The following is a 24,405-nucleotide window of genomic DNA, read 5'->3' as shown; positions in this document are numbered from 1 at the left end:
ATACACTAAGAACGTCATTAGAGTAATGGGGCGCACGCGTGGCAAGTCTTCAATGACTGTTTTTTTCATTACTAACTAGCTTTGCGCTGAACTGCTTCAAATAACAGCTCACCTGTTACTTGCAATTCAACTAACGAGCGGTGATTTCTTGTGAGTACGCGAAAGAGCAAAAAACGCAGAAATTTTCGACTCGGCTCATCTGCTTAAGTGATTTTGATTATACACAAACACTTATCTCATAACGAGGTGCAACTAAAATAAGTGGAATCTCAAGTTGAGACTATATAAATGTATATCTCAAATGCACTTTTAACGAGACGTGAAAAAAGCATATACGTCTTATCTGTCACACCCACAGAGATGGCAACGGCAGTGACGGTGATGAAAAAGCTGAGACCAAATCACCTCTTGTCGGTACCATTTTTTTCATTGAAATGAAACAGTTAGTTTTTCTCCCAACACTAATGATCGGTGCGTGCGGCGCGCGACGCAGCTAATAATGGCACTTCGTTGTGGAGCGTCACGCACTACAATTTAACAATTTCTACCTACGAAGCCTTACTTTTGAAAGGCGTTGAAGAAAAAACTGATTCCTCATTAGTCACATCCCACATGTTCAGAATTTATCACATTATACGTCAATGTATTTTTCAGACGCATGGAAAAAAGAAGAGATAATATTATTATTATGATTTAATTTAGATCATAATGTTTTCAAATGTGAACATGCTCCTACGTAGGTCAAACTGATGGCTGCTTTTAAAACGTCTTATGTAGTTGCTACTGTAGTAGCTTTGTTGGAAAAGCTTCTGTTGTTAATAATATTTGTTAGTTATTTGTACGATCTGGCAACTACATAGGTCTATGTTTAGTTTTCAGCTAAAGTTACTTAATATTTTATTTTAAGTTTAAGTAGCTTCGCTTTAAAAGTTGTATACCTATTTAATTTGTCTTGTATCTTTAAATTACATTAGCATTATAATTTGTACAAAGTATTTTTCAACCTTCTCAATTTACTTTCTTATTATAAACCTTTCATGAGTGACTTTCAACGCCTTCACTTATATTCCAAATAAATTTTGTTATACATACCTACCTAATTAGGAGCGTTCATCTTTCCCCATAATTAACTTGAGATAGATCCAGGAAGATATTCCGTTCCCACCGTTTGAAACATTTAAAATTCTTTAAAGATCCCTTATTATTATGCCGCAGTGTATGGTTTGACCTACTTCCGTGAAATGAGATGGGTCGGTGTTCGAATGGTTTGTAATTTAACTATTATCTAGTCAGACCCTTTTGTTGCTTGTCGGATGTTGGATGGTATGCATCATCTTGAACAGGATTGTTATGTGCTTGTTTATAATATTGGATCTTCTTGGTATTTACTGCGTTCTTTATCCATTGTTCTGCACACCACTAGGGCATATTCCGTCACTTTTAGGCAAATGGTCTCTAGTTTTATTCTTGAATAAATAATATAGGGTATCAGCTAAAATTCTCCTCTGCCAAAATTACTTAGGTATTTCTTCGCAAACAGATTTGAACATTCCTACTTGCGTTTAAATCACCCAAAAAGTATCAATACTGCAATAAACGCACAAAATACAGATGTCCAACCAAAAAGATAAACGAAAACTGTTATCGGAACAAAACGGTCGAACACGGCGAAAGACTTTCGGATACAAAAATGTAAATTACAGGCCACCGTCCAAACTCCCGAAAGTGGCGCTGTCTCGTTTTATCTCATTGTGCGTGTGTGATGCTGTCTCGTGCTGCGAATTCTTCGCGCGCGTGGGAACGCAATGCACCTCCGTCGTTCCAGGAAAGCCACTTCGCGATTCATCAAATCATTCACCTGCATCACGGATTGGCCACGGCCGGCCATCGACAAACGCAAATCTCACCATCATAATTGCCATCTCCGTTTTGCGCATCAAGTTTCTTATTGCCCCGTAATTAAATTCAACATTATTAAGATTGAGCGTTTCATTATATGTGTTTTACAGAACTGGATTACTTGGGCAGCCATCCGTTGATGCCCGGCCATGGTTGGTCGTAAAAAATTAACAGTCTATGCTCATATTTAGTCGAAATTAAAGCGTACGAAAGTGAAAATTGGTCCAAGAAACGTAGACGGTAGATGGTTATCGAAAGAGTACTGTATAGTGTAAGCTTTTTTGATTATAGCATGTTCAAAATGTGGTTCTATCTATGGATCTTTACTCTGTGGCGGCAGCGCGTGTTCGGTGAGCCAATCATCCAATTTCTGTTTAAACGCTGAGCTCCAAAACGTTTCTGTGCCCGTTCATTATGTTTACACTATATTATTTTGCCGGAATCTGTCTTTACATTACACAAATTGTCGGCTCCGGGCACTCCGCTCCTTAACAACCTTTTAGTCGATTGGTATGACGAGGAACGTGGAACATGTAGTTTGGACGCTGTTTCGGTGCTTGTGTGCTCAGGTAAACGCGTTTTCTTCGTATGAACACCGTTTTTATTTTGTTTATGGAGGTTTTATTTTTGTACATTGCCTTTTTCTGTTCAAGATGTTTTCGTGGCTGAAACGCGGATCCTTTCAATTGTGTCTGACTTTCCGGAACATACTAAGCAGTTAAAAACATGACTGGACCTTGTTTTAAACAAATTATATGATGTAGTCAGATATATTTTATTTAAATCATTTAGTTAGCATAAAAAATCAATTGAGAAATTATATAAATTGTCAATCTGACAAAACCCACACTCTCAATCTGACTATTCGATTAAAATCGTCATGTCCTCATTCGAATGGGATCCCATAATTCAAAAGCACATAACTCTCAAGCTAAATTAAACTCCAATCAATTCATATTTCTGAGACCGGACTGGGGGTCACTCTATATGACGAAATCCTAATTCCAGAGCGCTGCTACGCGAGCCGCGACTCTATCTCATTGTGTTAAACGTACCAATTGCACGATATCTCACGTTCCTTCGTTTTTCATCAGTATAGAGTAACCCTCCGGTATACACCGGCTACTTCTAACGCAATTAGAGATTAATTGTCCAACATTTATCATTCTTCTTTGAGTACTCGCGAATGACTAATATCTCTGTGTCTCGAATGAGAGCTACAAGCTACAAAATGGAAATATTTATTGTTTAAGTTTTTTCTTTCATTAAAATGTTGTGTTTCGTGAAACATTTGTGAATGTCTTCATTCTCGGTTTCCAAGTTTATTTTTGTTAACATTAATCAAAGTCATTCGCCTTTTCTTAAACGGATGTGATGATTTATTATTACTAGTATTATACCTATCAAGTTTATTTTTAGATTTCGGCATCTCCTATTCGTCTATTCATAGAGAAAGACATGTTTTACAACTTCATCATCATCACGAGACAGTTATATCTAATCATGTTAAATTCCGCCACTTTTCGTTTCCTCATTCATTCAAATACTCCACACGTAAACTTTATTTGAAATACCTCGTTTTCTTCCCGGCCATACCCCGGAGGCGTTGTTTGTTGATTGACACCAGTCGACAAGCACACATTGTAATGGAGGTGGGATCGTGTGGACCACCCTGTATAACGCCAATCCGTGGCTACAAAGTAACGAATCACGTGGGAAAAAGAGGCGTGAATAAAGATTTGGAAGAATATATAAATTTCATAGAATGTTTTTATAATACTGTTTTGTTCATTTAGGTAAACTTTATAGCTACATACTTATATTATTACTTAAACTTTATAACATTTAAAACTTAATTACATTGTATAATACTACTAGCTGTTCCCGCGAGCTTCGCTTCGCCTTAAAAAGTTTTCCCGTGGGAATTCCGGGATAAAAAGTAGCCTATGTTCTTTCTCGGGTCTAGACCATATGTATACCAAATTTCATTCAAATCCGTTCAGTAGTTTTGGCGTGAAAGAGTAACAGACAGACAGACAGACAGACACAGTTACTTTCGCATTTATAATATTATATAAAGTTAGGATTTCTGCGACAATACATAGGACGTGTATGCCGTATGTACTAATTCTGTGCAAATGATTTATTATTCGTTGTCTTCTAAATGAATACATGTGACAAGCCATTTTAAGGCTACCTTTTCATTCATATAAACGATAGTATACTTATACTCAAAAGTACAGAACTTGGTAACTACTTACATAGTACGGTATGTACCTAAGCAAGTACCCATTTTGAGGTGTAAATGTAACAAAAACTTCAGTACCACATATTACTTGTATGGTACCACACGGGGCTAAGTAGCTGTCAATCACTTGTCCACATCGGTATTGCATTGTCCATCTGTCAGTGTAAGAAGCTTAATAATGTTATTGTAGTCCGCATCTTTTGTATGAGAGACAGTGGATACTGTCAGAGATTATGTTGCAATCGTTGGCTTGATTGTTGTCAATTGGTTTTTCTCTCAATCGATTTCTGAATCATTACATAGAACCGCCATGTGTGTCACCAGGGTGTGATCTAAACACTTTCCTTTAACTTTCTTGATGATGACAAATGAGCGCGTATCTTTAGAATGGGTGATTCGATATTCAATAAATAATAATAATATGTTATCAACCACATGTCAATACAATGCAAGGCCTTCTCTACATTAAGACAAGGTCCTTAATTTAGTACAGTTATTTTCTTGATGGTGTCAGCACAAGACATGTAAAAAACTTAATTCTGTTCATTATACAGTCAATTTGAATCAGTGTCTATTGCTTGATAATGATTCAGTATCACAAACAAACTAAGAAAACAATTTATTCCTGCTAGCCTAGTACGGTCATAAAACAGTGCCCGCACAGTGCCCGCGTGGTGGACTTGGCCTAAAAATGTTCCCTGCAAAGAAACCCGTGCCCCAGCAGTGCGGACGTGATGAGTTAGTTGTGATAAAGCTTAGCATCAGACTCAATACGCTCACGTGAAGACGTGATAAAAGTTTTCCGTCGCACTTGCTTTCGAAGTCAGGCGATGTTAAGTCTTTGTTACGTCTTTGTGCTAGACCTTCTGAGGATAGTGATATGATATAATGATCCTCTCCTTTCCCCCCCAGCAGCCAGCATACGCCGGCGAGCTCTGGCCGGTGGCGCGGCCCGACGGCATGCCCGTCATCCAGGCGCTGGAGGTCATGTGCGGCAAGGACCACATGGACGTGCACCTCACCTTCTCGCATCCGTTCGAGGGGATTGTGTCGTCTAAGGGTGAGTTGGTTTGTGTTTTGTTTTATAGAAAGAAAGAAAGAAATATTTAGAAAAAACCGGCCAAGTGCGAGTCGGGCTCGCGCACAAAGGGTTCCGTAGTTAAATCAACCTATCTCAAAAACTATAAGAGATACTTTGATCAAACCAAAAATTGTTGAAAGAGTTAATTAGCATGCATCACCTCTATTTTTTTTAGAATTTTATACCCCGTAGTTATAAAATTGAGGGGGGGGGGACATACTTTTTACGACTTTGAGAGCTGATATCTCAAAAACCGTTCACTTTAAGAAAAATGTTTTTTAGAAAACTTTATATCATTTTAAAAGACCTTTCCATTGATACCCCACACGGGTATGTACATCGAAAAAAAAAATTTCATCCCTCAGTTACATGTATGGGGGGCCCCACCCCCAATTCTTTTTTTTACTATTTAGTGTCATATTTTTGTAGCGGTTCATACAACACATATTCCCATCAAATTTCATCACTGTAGTACTTATAGTTTCCGAGTAAATCGGCTGTGACAGACGGACAGACGGACAGACGGACAGACGGACATGACGAAACTATAAGGGTTCCGTTTTTGCCATTTTGGCTACGGAACGGAAAGCGCGTTGCGAAAAAGGTATACTTAGCCGAAACCTACGTTTGCAGCATATTATCTAAGCACGAAATCAAAATGTCAAAATTCGCGAAAAAAATAATTAATTCTCCATAGTAAAAAGTCACGTCACCAACAAAGTTTCTATGGAAAGACCAAGACCAAGACATGCTGCACACGTAGGTTTCGGCTTAGTATACTTACCCTTTTACAACTAAATTATAAAGACAATTTAGTTCCATTGAAAGCTCACTGTATCCGTTTTCTTCTTATATTTCAACAAGAATACGTACCACACCTGACGATTTAAACCTGCCAATAAAATGCATTTAATAGCACCTTACAGCAAAAACTCACAGGATGTACAAAGTTAAAATTTATTGGTCAATTACATGGTATAATAACTAAATTAATTCCTTCTGTACTCTACCGACAAAGGTTAACATGATATATCTGTGTATGATTATCTTTCTCTACCCTTTTATTTACGAGTCTTATGTCATGAGTCATAAAGCTTATATTCTGTCAAGTAACATTTTTACTCATTTACTGTACCTGAAAACAAAAACGCAACTCTTACGCACATAAACTTAGAGTGCATTTTTTTTCAAAAAAAGCACAGTATTCAGACCAGCACTACTAATTGTACATTTATAATTGTGGTGTGGTTTCACTTACGTTTCACTGGCAATTATGATGGATTCTGTGTGTGAATTATTAGTGGATGTTCTAATAAATGGTCGTTGGGCAAGTGGGCCAGTAGTCAAGTGGGACGCCCTTGCCGCGGGGACCTACACGCCTGCTCGGGGCAAATTTGATAATTTAATACAATTAACAATTAATCCCGGCTGCTGCTTCGGCAGCAGTCGTTAAGCCAAGTCAGAGGCCTTCGGGCGGCTTGAAAACATCTGACAGTCGGGTTGCCCACTTACCCGACAACTCTCTCAGCACAAGCTTGCTTGTGTTGGGGTCCACCAACCCGCACTTGGCCAGCGTGGTGGACTAGGCCTAAACCCTTCCTTCATTGGAAGGAGACCCGTGCCCCAGTAGTGGGGACGTAATGGGTCGTGATGATGATGAACAATTAATATCAACATGTTTTCCTCTTTCTTCGTAACATAGTAGTTACTGTGGTTCTCCTTGGGTCCTGCTAATCCCATGACATACTGGCTGTTTCGTAAATGCTGATCTTCAATCGGATGAACCGCCATTGAAATAAGAAACAGAAAGAACTAAGGCAGTAAAAAAAACTTTATAACAGCTGCGTGTAAAAAAACGGCGCTTAAATTTGTCTCAAAGTAGGCACGTAGTGTTAACTGAGTTTTGTTTCCGCCATGGATAATCAATGATTCATGGTATTTCGTAGAGGTTGTATTCTCTTTGGCATCTACGGCTGTTGCAAACGGAACTGGCTTTCGACGGGTTTTTTTTCTTCACGGTGAATTTAGGTAAGGACCTGTTGAATGGAGGTCGCCTAACTGGCGCTGCGGGGGAAAATTAGGTTACTTTTGTAGTTTTCTCTTTTTAGACAACAATTTGGCTGTGTAATTCTATGTTCCATGTTCAAAAATAATTCAATATCTACCTATAGTAATAGTGTTAAATCTACAGACTACTATTTAAGAAACCCATATCTTTTTTACAAAATATACCTACTAAGTATCCTACAAAACATTACGAACTTACTTGCTAAAAATAAAAATCTCAAAACGACGAAAAAGCAACATTCAACAGTTCTTTACAAGCGAAAAGGCAATAAATTGAAGAGGCAATAATGTGCACTTCTTCACACTTGTTTCCAGCTGTTCAAGCCATTCCGCACTGGACCTGCCGGCTTGGGCCCGCCAATAAATCCACCTCACAAGTGCCTGCAATGTGCTGTCATCTCAGCATTATGCACAAGTGAAGCTGGAATCGCTATAAAATATCAAATTTACGACTCCTTATTACGGGCGTGTTAATTTTCTTTATTTATAAAGGGTAGAGTTACGTATTTGACAAGCGCTTCATTCTGCGTTTTATTATAAAGGTGCCAGTAAATTATTAGTATATTACTGTACATTTATATGGTTTTTATGCGGCAAAGCCAATAACTACATACATATTTTTAAATTGAATCATTTTTATAAATGAATGAAAGATTTTGATGGAAAAAATTATGCTGTTAGACACTAGTATTTACTCTAATTAAATTATTAAATATTAAAAATGGAGTCTTCTAGCTTCTTGTATAGCTACAAGTTAAAATAAAACAACAATACCGCACCGTTTTAAAAAAAAGTATTTAGTTTGATTTAACGCCAGAATTACGTGATCGTACAAAATGCGCACGCGACGGCTCAATGTCAGGGTCCAGAGCGGGCACAGAGGGGGTCACTCTCTAAGTAGACGAACGAACGAACAAGAATTTTCACGCAATCGATCGGCACGCTTAATACAAGAGAATGAGAGAGTGACCCCAGGTCCGATTTGTGCACGCGAAGCCAATTCTAGCCGTTTCCGAAACCGGCTTCTAATTCACACTTACATGTCAGCAGTTTTAAAATTAATTAGCACACGTATATAAATGCTGTATAAAGCTCTCAAGCGTTTGATGGCCATTTGATTCGTAGTCGCTGGACGTGTAGCGATCCGGCGCTAAATACGCCGCCGCTTGGGAATACACCAAATTTGGGTTCTGTCCCACGGTCTGAATACGGATGGATCTTAAGATTTGTGAGGGCACTAGGTATGTTAATTTGCTGAATTGTTTAGGTATTTGTTAACGTCTATAATATATGAACGTGTAATTAGGTATAATCTCAACTGTGGGCCCGAAAAGGTAGATGTATATAATATAATAGGTTAAGAGCCTGTTTTACGATGTCCAGATCCGTAAGCTCTATATAAACGTAAAACATAATTTCAGCGAGTCTCAGCATGACTTTTATCCCACAGATAACCTTTGTCCACATCCAGATATCATAAAATGGGCTCTAAACCTATCCCTCGCTAAAACTCATCATAAAACATAATAATTTTACCAACACATTGCTCTGATGAAGCTTGTGTGGCCGCCGCCAGTCAAATATGATAGATGATAACGATATGTATAATAAATGAAGAGTAGAAGCATCGGTAACATCATTTTAGTAATTTGTAGTTAGAAGCTATGTGCGGGTAATAGAGTTGTTATTAACTACAAATATGTATGATCCAACGGGTTCCGCTCATCTCGCATAATCTTTATTGACCAAAACTCATTTCGCATAACTCGTATGGTCTAAACTTTTTTGGCCGAACCATCACTTTGCCAAGACTTATGTGGCATAAGGCTCGTTTCGTCTAAAACTCTTTAAGCACAATCTTTAAACACCTAAGTTTCGTTTGCTCAAATTTATGTTCGTCTATACCTATGTATAATCTTGTTTCTCGTAATGTTATCTTAATAAATAATATATTAAGTACGTAGTAAATGTACAAATTGTGGTATTTTTCTCCTACATCCCGAAAATCACGATATTGTATGATCAAAAAATCGAAAGTTAACGACCAATATAATTATTACAAACCCCATGAGATCGAAACCTAAAAATAGGTGCGACGACGAGCAAAGCGAGGAGGAGCGTGTTAGGTGCACATGTTCATCAAAACCAAAGCGGAGCGCAGCGAAGCGGAGCGGAGCGTTTTCCAAACAGCGGAAACAATACAAGGCACCAGTTTGCCCTATGTAGGGAGACGCTCCGTCAAAGTTAAAGCCAAACAAATATTATTACTTTGTATAAACCTAATAAACCTATGCCATAGCATTATTAGGCTATTCAAGATTTGGCCATACCATTATTAGGCTAAACAATGTTATGCGAAATAACTTTTTACTAAACGAGATTTATGCCATACGATTTTCGGCGTAACGAGACTTTGACCAAACGTTACTATGCAATACGAGATTAGGCAAATAAATCTTATGCCAAAAAAGGTAGAACCATGATCCAACTTACTTTAGTGAGCTCTTGACCGAAGATGAATGAATCACGTTATTGGCTTATAATCTTTTGGTTATAGGTTCTAGGATATAAAGTACTTGGCGTACGGAGATTTTTTTAAAGAACACTGTTTGGAACTTTCACTTTTGATTTTAGGGCAAAAGCCAATATTTTTCTTCTTATTATCGTGTCGGTTACAAAAACAAGAGTTAACTAGAAAACCAATGAGATATGTATAGTAAACACTGTAATAAGGGTTAGACACTTGAATTTGCGAATGAAAATTAATGAATGATGACTGGAATTTAATGTCATAAGTAGGTATCTACATCTGAACAACTCTGTCAGCACAAGCTTGCTTGTGTTGGGGCCACCAACACGCACTAGGCCATCGTGGTGGACTAGGTCTAAACCCCTTCTTTCTTTAGAAAGAGACCCGAGCCTCTGCAATGAAGACGTGATAGGTGGTGATGATGATGATTATGAGTGTTAATGTAAAATGGTCTCTATTCTCAGGGCAACACGGCGACCCTCGCTGCGTGTACGTGCCGCCGTCGACGGGACAGACCTACTTCTCATTCAGGATCGCGTACGCCAAATGCGGCACCAAGCCAGGTAACTATAGACGCTAAACACACACACACACATACACACACACACACACACAAACACACACACACACATACAAATTAAGTACAATAAACTTTTACAATATTTGGTAAACTATTTGAAAAAAATCGCTATTAGTGATAAGACTGCCATTTTTATACCTCTGTGTTTGTACTATATATGTATTATAAGTTTTGTAACTTCTATTGTCGTGTGTTTACAAAAAAGAATATTCTATATATCTGTAGATATACTGGCCACACATACCTACATACCACATACACCATATCCCCAGCGCAAACAATTTGATCCTAAGACTCATAGATGGAAGATACATAGATAAATGGTAGAAAATGCTTTTAGCAGTAAGTCCACCTTTTGTACACTTATGTTATATTTGTGCAATAAAGTATAAAATAAATCAAATATTACTTTATCGATTATTATAAATTGATTTAGTATTTTATATCAGACGTCAGAGGATCTTAAAAGTTAAGAGTCCGGGGGGATAATAGCATATCTCTTTTTCTGACACACACATACATAAATGTGTATATCTCTCAGTAAGCCAATCTCTGTATGTCAATCCCTGTAAATGTCTTACATCAATTCAGCCTATAAGTATATATTCTGATAATATTTCAGTAAACATCGCTTATGCTGTATTCAAGCTGCAGTTACAATAGTGCAATATAGTTATACATTCAATTGATGTAATGGCAATTGAACTATTGTATTGCTTTATGGCAGTATTACTGAACAGCAGCGTTGAGCAATGAGCACTAATAAAATTGAATAAGTTTATACGAATGTCGAGAACTCCACTATTTTATAGGCAAGTAGGAAGATACAACCAAATCCACTATCCACAATATACCTTCGTCGGCCTTATTCTATTCTTAGGATTCTATTTGAAAATAATATTATCAATGAATGACAGTATATTGTTTTAAGTTGTAACCAATAACCATAGTTCAGCCCTAAGTTCTACACTATTTCATTAAGAATACGGTAAAAATGTAGTCATTCTATGCGTGGGTGAGTGTGTACTGAACTCTTAACTATTTTGGTCAAAGTTAACAGGATGTACAATATGTACTTTGTACATACTTCTCATAAAGTCAACCTTATGTGTCAACTCTCATAAAACCTCTTCACTTAAACAGAGCAGTTAAACTTACTTTAAAGTTAACAAAGTTTACAACTTCACAATGACCAGCAGAGTTTAGTGCCCAGTAGTCTAGAAAGTCTAGATAATATCTAGCTGACGAGTTACAAACTATAAATTTAAACTATAACAGTAGTTTAGTTTGTTTTGTTGATTGAAGGCTGTTTTCGATGAAACACTTACTACACAAAATATATCATATCTCTACATTACACACTTCGACCATTTAATATAATTAAAGATTACCCATAACCATATACACAAAAACATGATTAATTACACAATTATTTCTTGCACTTAACAAATAATATCATTATCGAATATTTTTCCCCTTTCGTGTGAAGAAACTAACACCTGCCACCTGCCTGTATATTTTCGTTCAGGAGTTAATTAAATAAGAAGTGATAATGACATAAAGTTGTGAATTCACTGTCACGTATGGGACAAGCGACAGTAAAAGTAACAGGTTACTGCAATAAAAGAAATAATCAGAGAGAAAAATTACAACATAAAAACAAGCGTTGATGTCTTGACCCTGTTTTTTTTTTTGGGAAATTTCGCAAAATGTACGGAGATGTATTGTTTTTTTAAATGATTATAAGAAATACACATACAGATTACTTTTAACTAGACATAGACAAAGGGTTTTTTTTAATATAAAATTACTTAAATTGAAAATATTTACACACGCAGTTAAATACAGGTGAAATTTTATCAATGAACGGATAAATAGGTTGGTAGTGGTACTCGTAAATATATAAAACGCCTATATATTGAGAAATGTCTTCGGTCAATCAGTAATAAATAAGTAAACAACCCGTTTTTTTTTACTTTTTACAACACTTAATTACCATTAGAAGTGATAATTTTTCATTTTAACATATACTTTTTTACAGTATAAATAGTACAATACAGATACGATGAGAAAATGTAAAGGTGTAGGTATTTATGATTTGTACAAATGTTTAACAATGGACTATAATATACCTACAAATAGTTTTTATTATCAATAAAACGTTTTATTTATGCATCTTTTAACATTGATATTGAATAGTTTTTATTTATGTTTTATATTACTTATTTACTTAATATTGATTGATGCTAAAAGGTCTATCGACGACGCCTGATAGATTTACAGGGTTCTAAAAGATTTTGAATAATTTCATTCACACATTTCTCATAAATTCAATAAAATTCCAAATGATGGATATTAATAACTTAACACTGTCAAATTACAATATTTCAGTGATTGTGCAGTATGCTACAAAGTTAATTTCGTTTATGTATTACAAGTCAAGTAGTTTTCGCTCACTGTACATCAAAGTGGCATGGTGTAGCAAAAAATGAAAAAGACGGTCCAGAATTGCTAAAATTACTTAGTTGCCGCTACGTTAAATGAGGAAGTCCTGTCTAGGTTACCTAGGTGTATAGTCGTGCTCCAAACTGAATGAAAATTGATTTCATCCGGCAAGCGTTTTTACCTTTATACCACTATATTAATAATAATATGGCGGTACAGGTCGTCCGGATTATATGACTACATAAATATTTACACGAGACAAACATAACATAATATGCCACGAACTCTAAATGACCCTAATAAAAAAAATTATAGCCTTTTCCGTTTAGGAGTAATGTGGAGATATGTCCCTGAAACTTTTTCATTTCTCGCTTGTGCATAGTACATTCAGGTTCAATAAACGATACACAAGACGGTAACGAGTGAACAGACGGCCACAAGGGAGCTACGCGTGAAGACATACGTGGAAAGTGGACACAACTATGAAGAAACGTTCTGCGTAGAACAGTTATAATTGCAAACAGACTGTACTGTACAGATCTAGTGAGAAAACCTTGTCTACGGAATACGCCACGACTTCCAACTTTCGCTCTTATCTCTGTCGCCTTAGCGTGTCAGAAAATGCTCTGTGGAAAGGTTTTTACTCTTGGCTCTGGCCTGCGGATGATAAGTGAATTTAATGCTCGTTACCCACCTTCAACAAATGCCTGGGAGATAAGTAAGAGCATTTAGATAGGCGCTTCGTAAGATACTTAGTACCAATAGAGGTTGGAGTTTGATATTATATTTTGATTGTGATTTTTAATTTGAATATATTATGCCCATTTAACATTGCACTGCGGAAAAGTAGGTGCAATATGCATCGCAAAAAAGGAGCCGGCCACTTTTAATTGTACAATAATACTAGGTTTAGATTATGTGTTTTTTGTGAAAACCAAACGGACCAAACGTCTCATTTCTTAACCCAGACTTTCATAATATCAATAGTCTCAGAACGGCGAATCCAGGGAATCCGAACAAAACGCTCATAAATAAACATGGCGGCGACAATCGCGCGATGCGCTGCCGGGTCGATAGGCCTTGCAGGGACCTGGGGGTCACTCTACAGGGTGTTGCAAAAAGGGTATACTAGGCAGAAACCTATTTATAGATTTAGTTTCGGGCTTAGATATACCATACTGCACATGTAGGTTTCTGCTTAGTATACCCTTTTTGCAACATCTGCGCGAGGCACGACTCTATCTCGTAGCATTAACCGTGCCGATGGCACGTTTTTCGTTAGTATAGAGTAACTCTCCTGGCAGTCAGCGGCGGCCGTCGGCTAATTTATGTGACAAATGAATGGACGCGGCCGCGGTGGGCAAATGGGCTGCATTCTTCGTGAGTGCCCGTTTCCGCAACGTACGAACTTACTAGCGTAGTGGAACCAGGAGTAGAGTGCATACACTTTAAAGACTTGCGAGCAATAATATTTTTTTAGTGACCTAGCACCAAATCCTCACTCCTAAACGGAAAAATAGTTTACTTAATGTCGCCGTCATTTAGTACATTTTAACAGCGTATCAGAAGTACTTACCATCTTCTTTTCTGTCTTACTTTGTTGATTTGAGTAAAAGTTCATTCATTATTATAGGTTTCATGGTATAGTCATTCTAATTCCTAACTCCGTGCATCCGTCAGTGGCCTCAGGGAAGAGAAATAAAGCTAGACTTTGTTTTATGTTGCACCGAAAGATATTTACGATTTGTCAGATATGCAAATTGCACCGTTGATGCACTATGCAATCATTTCACTGCACATTTTTCATTTTTAAATGATGACAAAGATCAAAATACGGTTTTTGTATAAGTAGGTACATAATATATTTACTGTTTTTACAAATATTTTTGCGTTCCGATGTGGAGGTTTAAGAGGCCTTTGTTTGCTCCCATTTTCCTCTATATTTATCCCAAATTATCCTTGTTCGAATAGGTAGTAGTCTATTTGAATGATGTTATCTTACAAAGAAGAAAAATATCAGACTGCAAGTCGGAAAACGCGACGATCGATTCCGTAATCCGGCGGCCGATCCGAATCGACTTTCCACAAATCATTATCGGCAATCGTCACCGCCGAGCCAACTGTACTCCTGCAATAAATTACAGCCTGCAACACTGCACTCGCACATCCACGGCCGGATAATTAGGTTAGGTTGGTTTTTCTGGTCGATTCCTAGTCTCGTCGTAACGGCCCCCGGCCTGCGCTTCCCCGAACCAGCAGCCAGCATTGTTTCTCAGAACTGCCACCGACATACTGCATACCCTCGCAGCTACAGCTCACTATCCCTCGACGTACGGACTCCTACCCCGCACAGTTTTCAAACAGTTTCCATAAAATCCACAAGCGAAAAGCCACTGTAACGACATATCGAACGCGCGCAAGCACAGCCCTCATATCCGGCGAACCAATATGGATTTTATAGGAAAAGAGATAGGATTTAGATTCGTTGCCGTCATCGATTGCTTGCACTTTATAATGCGACTCTTAAATGCAAGTAGTGTTTAGAGTAATAAGGTTTACTTTTGATTGGAGGTGAAGTGCCACCGATCCGATCCGCGTTCCTTGAACGGCTATTTTTTGCCGGAGTTCAACAATGTTGGCCTCCGCCGTGGAGATTGATAAATATATGAAGATACACTTTTCTTTTTCAACTAGGCAAACGTAGTGTGGGACGCCCTCCAGCTAGATGGGGTAACGACTTGCGAAAAGTGGCTGGTTACGATTAGATGCAAAAAGCAAAATATCGCGTCCAGTGGCGTGCTTTGGGAGAGGCCTACGTCCAGCAGTGGACGGCTATAGGCTGATGATGATGATGATGATGACACTTTTCTTTTTCAACACCGAGCATTTAAGAAACGAGATGTGGCAATAACTAATAGAAAGCCGAGGAAACTGGTGCGAATAACTCGGGAAAAGTAATAAAATACATAACACGCAACATTTAACATGTTAAACTTTCCTAAACTGCTAATTTACCACACTTAATTGACGAACAAGCATTATTGTAACTGTACGGGTACACAGTTATTATTTTTCTACGAATTTTTTGATTAATAAAAACAAGATAAGAATCGTTTTACTTGGAAAAGTAGACGGAGATCTATATTGATAAACCTACTCTACCTCGTCTACACTGGCTTAAAGACAGACATATTCGTATTAGCTATTTAACTATAACAGATATAACGATAGGTTTGCTGTTTTTAAGTTTTAAAATAACCAAACAAAATCAAAGATTAATCAGTTGCCATAACATCTTTCCCTATCCTGCCTATCTCTTACTACTTGTCTAAAGACTGTATAAGAAAAGTTATAGCTTATTTAGTTCCCTTAGAAGCCATAATACCTAATTCAGTCCAATTTTTTTTTACCTTCAACTTCACCTCATCGCACGGGTCTTCTTCCAATTAAGGAAAGGATTTAGGCCTAGTCCACTTCGCAGGCCTAGTGCAGATCGGTGGACGACATGGAGGGTTACTCTATACTGGCGAAAAACGAATGAAAGGGAGCTATCGCGCAATCGGCACGTTTAATATATGAAATATATAATACAACAATATAGGCTCGCGCAGCAGCGCTCCGAAATTTAGTTTTTCGTCATATAGAGTACTAGAGTATAACTTGCTTAGTATAAAATATATTCTTACTGTGTCAAATAAAGTTTTCTTTCTTTCTTTTTCTTTCTTAATTGAATGTTTTATCCTCAAATTCCAGACCTCCACGGGCAGTTCTACGAGAACACGGTGGTGGTCCAGTACGACAAGGACCTGCTCGAGGTGTGGGACGAAGCCAAGCGCCTGCGCTGCGAGTGGTTCAACGACTATGAGAAGACTGCGTCGAAACCGCCCATGGTCATCGCCGATTTGGATGTAGTGCAGCTTGACTTTAGAGGTGAGTGATTGGTTTTGGATGAGGAGGTTTAGTATGGTATTCTTCATCATTGGTATCAGTCCACAAATTGTCTACTGTTGTAGGTACAGTAAATAGGCTTTTCCTAAGGAGCGCCACATTTCTCTGTAGGTTGTGGCCTTCATCATTCAGCTACTACCAGCTGTCTTATGGCGTCGGTCCAGCGGGTCGAAGGGTGCCTTATGCAAGGCTTGCCTTTTTGTGGTATTAGGACCAATAGCCAAAATTTAAAGTTATTTTTTGTTTGTTTGTATTGGTTGTAACTGTTTTCGATTATATTTTAAAGTTTGTTAATCAAGTTAAATTGATTTTTACCTTAAACAGACGTTCATCTTCCATTAGCGAGACAAATTTGTACACAAATAAGCTTTTTTGCCAATTAATTGGCGATTTCACCTCCAATTAACTTAAAGAGTGGAATCATCGATTCAATGATATCATGAGATAAGTGACACGGTCAGGTTTCGTCACGATTTAATTGGTTCGTTTACTTTGTAGGTATTGGTCATCAGATTTAATTATAAAAAGACATGATATTTCATTCAAAAATATATAACTAAATCGTTTCTTAAGACAAATTTTATAATATTTTTTGTTTTATTTAGGTATATAATGTATTGCATTGTATGCAGGATATGATTATTACGTAACTCTGCCGCCACCACCTGTTTAGAAAGAAAGAAAGAAAGAAAGAAAGAAACATTTATTTGACGCACTGAACAATAAAAACAGAAACAAAAAGAACAAAAGAATACTACAAAAAATATATATGAAAAAACAGAAAATAATACAATATAAACAAACAAGGTTGCTGTCCAGAGCGTCAAAAAGGCACCAGCTCAGCGTGTGCTATGGCCAGAGAGGCCACAGCGCTGGTTTTCAGCTGGCCCTTAGTGTTGTGACCTCAGTCACGAACGCGAGGTAAATTAATTAGGATGGGTTGTGTTGTGTGTATGTGTGTATGTGTGGAATGTGTGTATATTTGAGTAAGATAGGTAGGTGTATACGTAGATATAAGTAAGTAGGTACATTAAGTAAAATATATATATATTTATAAATAATAAGACGCATAATACTAAGTTTATTAATAAACGATAAATAATACAATAGACAATTATTAAACAGACATTTACCTAAACTTAATTCCTACCCCGCAAGGGAGTACAATAGTACAAGGCGTGAGTGTGTGTGTGTGTTAATTCCTGCCCCAAAACAATAACGAAAAACCAAAGCCCAGCTACTTTACGGTCTCACTTGTAAGCCCGAAAGTGATACTACCTATTCAATTATTTACAGATAGCAAACCTATGTACCATGTGAACTTTGGTCTCACTTGTAAACCCGAAAGCTATACCTACTTACTATTCCATCATTATGTAGGTACAGATAGCAAACCTACCATATAAACTAATCTAACCTATACCTCCCCCGCAGGAGACAACGTGGACTGCTGGATGGAAATCCAGGCGGGCAAGGGGCCGTGGGCGCCGCCCGTGTCCGGGATCGTGCCACTTGGCTCCACGCTCACCCTAGTCGTCGCCATCAACGACTACCGAGGTGAGGGTACCAGGCGCACAGAGAGCGAGAGAGACTACACACAACTTGGTTCAGTCACTGTTGAAATGCTAGCGAAACTCCCGCCAAGTTTGTGTGCTGCAACTCTGCGCTTCCACCGCTAGGACTCCCTAGCGGTGGAAGCGCTATGGTCGATTGACGGGACCATTTCACTGTTCGACAGGAGAGGAAAAAATCCACGCAAAAAATATAGGTCTTGCCTTTTTCAGTAGGTATACAATTTTTCTATAAAAAATTTAAGATCCTCGCCACCGTCTATCAGTAAAAATTTTCAATAACTTGTATATTTTATCAATATGTTTAAAGATATCCGCCACATAAGCATATCACCTCTTGATTTATATGACTGCTATAAACAGTGGATTGAACTGGAGAAAATCAAACTAAGTATTAAATAATGCTTCAAATCTAATCGTGTCCAAAAGACGTAAATTTCTGTCAAAATAGCTTATCTAATTCCCACGACGGGATATCATTCCTTACCGTTATTATGTTTATGTCGTTCATTATTATAATAATTTAAATTGTAAATTATTCGCATTTTCATTGACGGTCAAAGTCAGTCCGGTATATCACCGTTAGATTATAAACATTATGAGATGCCTATAAAGTTGTTTGAGATAAAATATATCGTATCGGCAGTGATTGATCCTTCTTTAAATTGATGTTATGGGTGGTAAAATGCCTAATCCATTACGAACGACCATGTTTTTGAATGAAATAAAAGTAGTTTTTGTTCTTAAATACAATAAACTGTTAGTTCAAAGATAGGGAATTGCCCTCTGTGAATAGGTTTTATTTTTTGTTTTTAAAAGGTAATTATCACAAAGGTTCTTTATTCTGTAGCAACTACATAGTGAAATCAATCAAATGAAAATTATATACATTTCATTAAAATTTAGCTTAGATTTTGTTGCGTAATTTTAGGTAAATCTTACGTAATATTTCAACTCCTAAGAAAACAGACCACTTTTGTGGTTTTAATAAAAAAAAACACAAGACCTTTCTCAATTTACTTTGTATATTTTTCCGAACAGGAAGTAATCTAAAAGAGGTTGCGTCCAACGTGCACGTATATTTAATAGGTTAATAATAGTATGTAAACAGTCGGCCTAGCGGGTCGCAGTGGTAAAAACTGATCTCGACAAATACGTCTATCGACGTAACGGTGTCGGTCCGACGACTGGACGGCGGCCGTGAGACGCGGGTAATGTACCAGTTCATATGGTTTATGGTGAATTATGTACTGCTTAGGATGACAAAAATTAATAGCTATAAAATTCATAAAGGTTCTAAAATAGATTATACTTAAATAATTGCATATACACCCAGCAAAAAAACTTTAATTCGCCGTACGAAAGCCATGATCAGTTTTTACGATTTACAAACGGCTTATTTAATTATTATTTTTTTATTATTTTTTTTTTGCTTATTAAAAGTTGACTTAATATAAATAAATCACAATGTTGTCCTCTGATTAGACCCAGTAATCAACAATTGGACATAAGTTCTATTGACGAGTTGCATTATTATTAAGGCGAGACTGAACTTGCTTTTTGGCGCGCGTTGAATTCTTCTGTATCAAAAAAATATTGTGTGAAGTTTTACTTCAATATTGAAATAATTACGGATTACTACCTTCATTAATAGTGTATATGAGGTAATCATAGTGAAAATTAAAATTTAAATGACTTCATTACTAATTTAAATGTTGATGTAAATAAAATAAGGTAGGTATTACATACAAATTTTAGGAATACGTATGTAGGTATGTGCATTTGACTATAAATGCCTATGTGTATTATATTTTTTTGAAATAACATTCGCATAGTTTTAAGATTACGGTCTTAAGAGCTAACCATGGATAATCATATTACAGTATGGAACTAAAGATATAGTAGTAGAGTAAAGTTCCAAGCAGTGTTGTAACTTTTAATAATGAATACCTCGTAGCAAGTTGACAAGAATATGACACACGATATTCCATGCATACCATCATTCCTGTGATGTCATTTGAATATACATGTGTTTATCAGCCAAACACTGGCCAAGCGCAACCTTGTTGTACTCTGGCAAAAATGACACTTCAAACCCTATTGGTGCCGCTGGATGAGAGCCTATCTTCGGTGCAGGACCTTCTTTCTTGACTTTGAACCTCCAATTTGGATCTTGCATATCAATGGTCATCAGACCTGCGAGTCCTTAAACTGACTTGGAAATTACTAATCGGTTGGTTGCACTATGGACAACATGGCTAGATCTCCGATGTACAAACTATACCGTGAGTTGCTTGAGTGGAGCTCCACAACCAATAAACCATCTGACATCCTTCATTTAATAGATTTTAGTCACATAATTTTTCGACAATTCTATTATTTTTGAGGTGTTAGTACCTGAACTTGGCTCACTCTAATACAACCCTTGTATTAGAGGCTAAATGCGAAAAATCAGCTCGCCATGATAAATAGATAGATAAAATGAGTATTTTATAAAAATCTAATCTAATCCTAGGTCTTTTGTGGATTTTATCTGAAGCTCCACCGCTGCCTTTAGCTCACACTGCCCGGCCCCGATCCAACTCAGAATGCACTCGTGCGTCGCCGACTCACGACTCGCGTTATGAGCCATTGTAAATTAAATTATTGTAGAAATATGTGCGCAAGAGCAGGCCTAGTTTCTTTTAGACATATTTGACCGTTTTCTCTGTAGTTTAGATGTTGGGTAGCGTTGTTGTGTTTGTTTGTAGAAGCGTAGTTTTTGGCTGAGCTTTGTTTGTTTGAATTATTATTTTTAAAAAAGCCATGTTTGTGTACATGGAATTATTATGGCAGTTTTTGAACTATATACAATTTTACGGTCTTATTCATAAAAAAACCTTAAAGTAGGTTTACTGAGCTCAATAGTTACGGAACACATTAAGCCTATTTGAGGTTTCGTAAAAATCTCTATTCATAATAGTTCCGTAGACCTTCAATAACTATAGTGATGCTAATAGATTTCACAGACCAAACATTTTGACATTTACCCTATTAAGTTGCCGGTCCGACGAAACCATAAACAAAAATAGCGAAAACTTTCATTCATTTATCAATCTCTATTATCTATGTTAGCCACGGCGCGGCACTTAAAAAAGTTTACGTTGGCTTAAAGGCGCAGTTGGCCAAGCCAAAACCCACAAAAAAAATAATTAAATTTTTACGTTACCATGGCAACTTATTTTCAGCAAATATTAACTCACAACAAATGTCAAATCGTCAATAAATCAGAACAGCTGTTGACCGGCCGCCATGTTTTTGTACAAGAGGAGGTTTACGGAAGGTGTCTAGTAGGGTCCAGCCAACTTTAGCATATCAAGGTTTTACGAATCAGTTGGAGAGTTCTTTAGCGCTATTGATCGTTTATGAATAAAGTTTTTTTGACATTTGCTTATAGCAGGCCTATAGGTCTCCCGTAACTTTTTATGAATAAGACCGTTAGAGTAGACAATAAAAACCACAGTAAAGTAACGAAATAGTTTATAGATCATTCAATATCTACAAATTACAAAATGATTATGAGATTTATGATGTAAGTATGTAAAGAAAATCGGCCACAATAAAACACAAAAATGCATTAATGCATTAATACTGCAAAACAAATAGGTGCAGGTGCAATAAATCAATTTTTAAGACCCCAAATTGCTTGCACTCAAAAACTCATCGCTCTCTTTATTCAACACCCGACTTGAATGGCCGATATATTTACTACATCAATGTCACCAGGTACCGCCCAGCGCGTGTTACATTGTAAACAATATTATATTTATGTTAATGCGATATGTCTGTCTGTTTGTCGAGGCTTCTCCGTTGAAAGGTTTATGGTGAGAGTTTCAACTGTTGTGGCTTTGAGTAGCTTGTTAGTACCATCACTGCGATTTGCATAAATCTTTCATTGATAAGTCTTTCATATATCCACTTACTGGTAGTGAATAGATCTATAACTTCTTTAAAGTCATAAATCTAATGCGCTAGTGGCTGACGAACCAATCTTGATTAAAATATAATTTAAAAATTGTTATCATTATTTATCTTACTTGTATACAGCATTAGATATAACATGCTGCACACGTAGGTTTTGGCTTAGTATACCCTTTTTGCAACACCAGGTATAATGTATACTATGTAAGTATTCCCCATCACTGGCGAGTGCGTATTTATTTCATCGCTCGCTACTTTCTTTTCTCCACAACTGCAGGTGTAAACTGAATAAGTGCGGAGGACGCACTCAATGTGACCAAACACATTATCGACTTCATTGGTCACCGGGTACAAACGTATCTAGTCACTATATGTAGTCTGATTTAACGCCAATAACGTAGGGGATGTTATTGGCGTTAAATCAGACTAAAATAACAGAACGTTTGGTAGCAATGTAGCGAGTCTGAAGGCATAAGATAGAATTTCAGGACTATCAAATTCTAAAATTCCTTGATTGATAACGATTGGTTGTACCTATTTTAAGTGATAATAACCAGATCCAAGAGCAAATTTAAGTTTTGAAAAAATTAAAAGACATGTACATAGGTTATTAAAATTGCCTTCAGAATCGAATAAAACATGTAATCAAAATAACATTATTTTACATCCCATCCAATTTCCCGTTACCGTTCAAACAGAAAGCTTCGTCAATAAATTGTTCATTGGTTTACAAAAATGCAACAAATTTACGATCTCGAACTATTTGAGGCCCACGCATTCTTACAGCTAAATGGACGCGCTACAATGTTGTATGATAATGATAATAGACTTGCACAGTAAAATTGAAAATATAGTGGCTTCATTGCGACTATTTCAATTTTATTGCATGTTTCATAGATTCAATGCTTATAAAATTATTCTTTGGCGGTGCATTTCAATAGCTCTTTCGACAAATGTACGTAACTTTACACTTGGGCGTCTTGCACAACAAAGTTAATCAAAATTAAATAGTTTGTCTCTTGCTCTGACAGTATAATGTCAGAGCAAGAGGTCATAGATTTAATTTTATTTAACTTTGTTATGCAAGACGCCCTTAGAATTGAATGTTTATGAAGCTACAGTAATCTATATTATTATTTTTTAGACACAATATGAGTAGGTAGTTTTTTTGCTGGTTCAAAAAGTTTAAAGTGGTACGTTTATTAATCCAATGTTATCTTTTCAAAGTCTATGTTTAAGTTTACAATGAACGAAATTATTCACAAGATGCCGTGTTTACCTCTTAACTTGTTGGACTGGTTCCATCGTTTATTGATTTTAAACTCAGGAAATGCAAGCTAGAAGCCAGTTTTCAAACAATGCCTTGTAGTTTTAATGAAGTGTCAACAAGAATTTCCTTATAAACACTGATACTTACCCTATTCTATCCTTTTCTTCAAAATGAATAAAAACCAACCAAGTTTTTATTTTTTAGTTTAGTGGTCTTTAATTTAACGAGAACCACTGATTGTAGTTGAATGAAGTCAATAAATATACCTAACAATCTACTCCTGCGATTTGGCTTAGGCAAAATTCAGCGACCTCTTTTACATCTATCTAGTTAAATCCCTATACATCAGGCACAATAAAAAATCTATTGTGTTTCATTTACGGATTTCTCACTGGGATCGATCGAAGGCCCAAACTGAATGAATGAATGAAAAATTATCTGACTAGAGATATCTCTACATGATGTTACAAAATTGGTATAGTAACAACTTTGGTGCTCGCGACCCCCTCAGTCACCCTCTTCTGACTTTACTGTACCATTTTCTCCATCAACCTGTATTAAATATATTAACAATGTGGTGTCTGTTCGCAGGTGAGTTCGACATGCGCGTAAAGTCGTGCGCGGCGTCGGACGGCGCGGGGCACCTCATCCAGCTGTCCGACGAGTACGGCTGCGTGCTGCGGCCCAAGATGATCTCCAGGTCAGATATTACGTCTATAAACAGGTGTTGCAAAAGCGTAAGCTGAGACGGGGTAATTCAGGGGGTGTCTTGAAATTCTTTTGGCGATGACTATTCGAAAGTTGAA

The 24,405-nt window shown here is 37.0% G+C and overlaps 1 protein-coding gene across 1 annotated transcript in view; it reads left to right on the top strand.

Annotated features, from left to right (window-relative positions):
* The window catches only part of LOC105382310, a 64,589-nt gene that overhangs the window by 36,108 nt on the left and 4,076 nt on the right, over window positions 1-24,405 (top strand). The window contains exons 4-8 of the mRNA XM_048621768.1: window positions 5,060-5,207; window positions 10,290-10,388; window positions 16,604-16,780; window positions 18,233-18,355; window positions 24,191-24,299. Coding sequence (XP_048477725.1) covers window positions 5,060-5,207; window positions 10,290-10,388; window positions 16,604-16,780; window positions 18,233-18,355; window positions 24,191-24,299 — 656 coding nt within the window. The remainder of the gene's footprint in view (window positions 1-5,059; window positions 5,208-10,289; window positions 10,389-16,603; window positions 16,781-18,232; window positions 18,356-24,190; window positions 24,300-24,405) is intronic.

The sequence above is a fragment of the Plutella xylostella genome, chromosome 6 (assembly GCF_932276165.1).
Source record: "Plutella xylostella chromosome 6, ilPluXylo3.1, whole genome shotgun sequence".
Lineage (NCBI taxonomy): Eukaryota > Metazoa > Arthropoda > Insecta > Lepidoptera > Plutellidae > Plutella > Plutella xylostella.
This window is presented reverse-complemented; position numbering and strand designations above follow the sequence as displayed.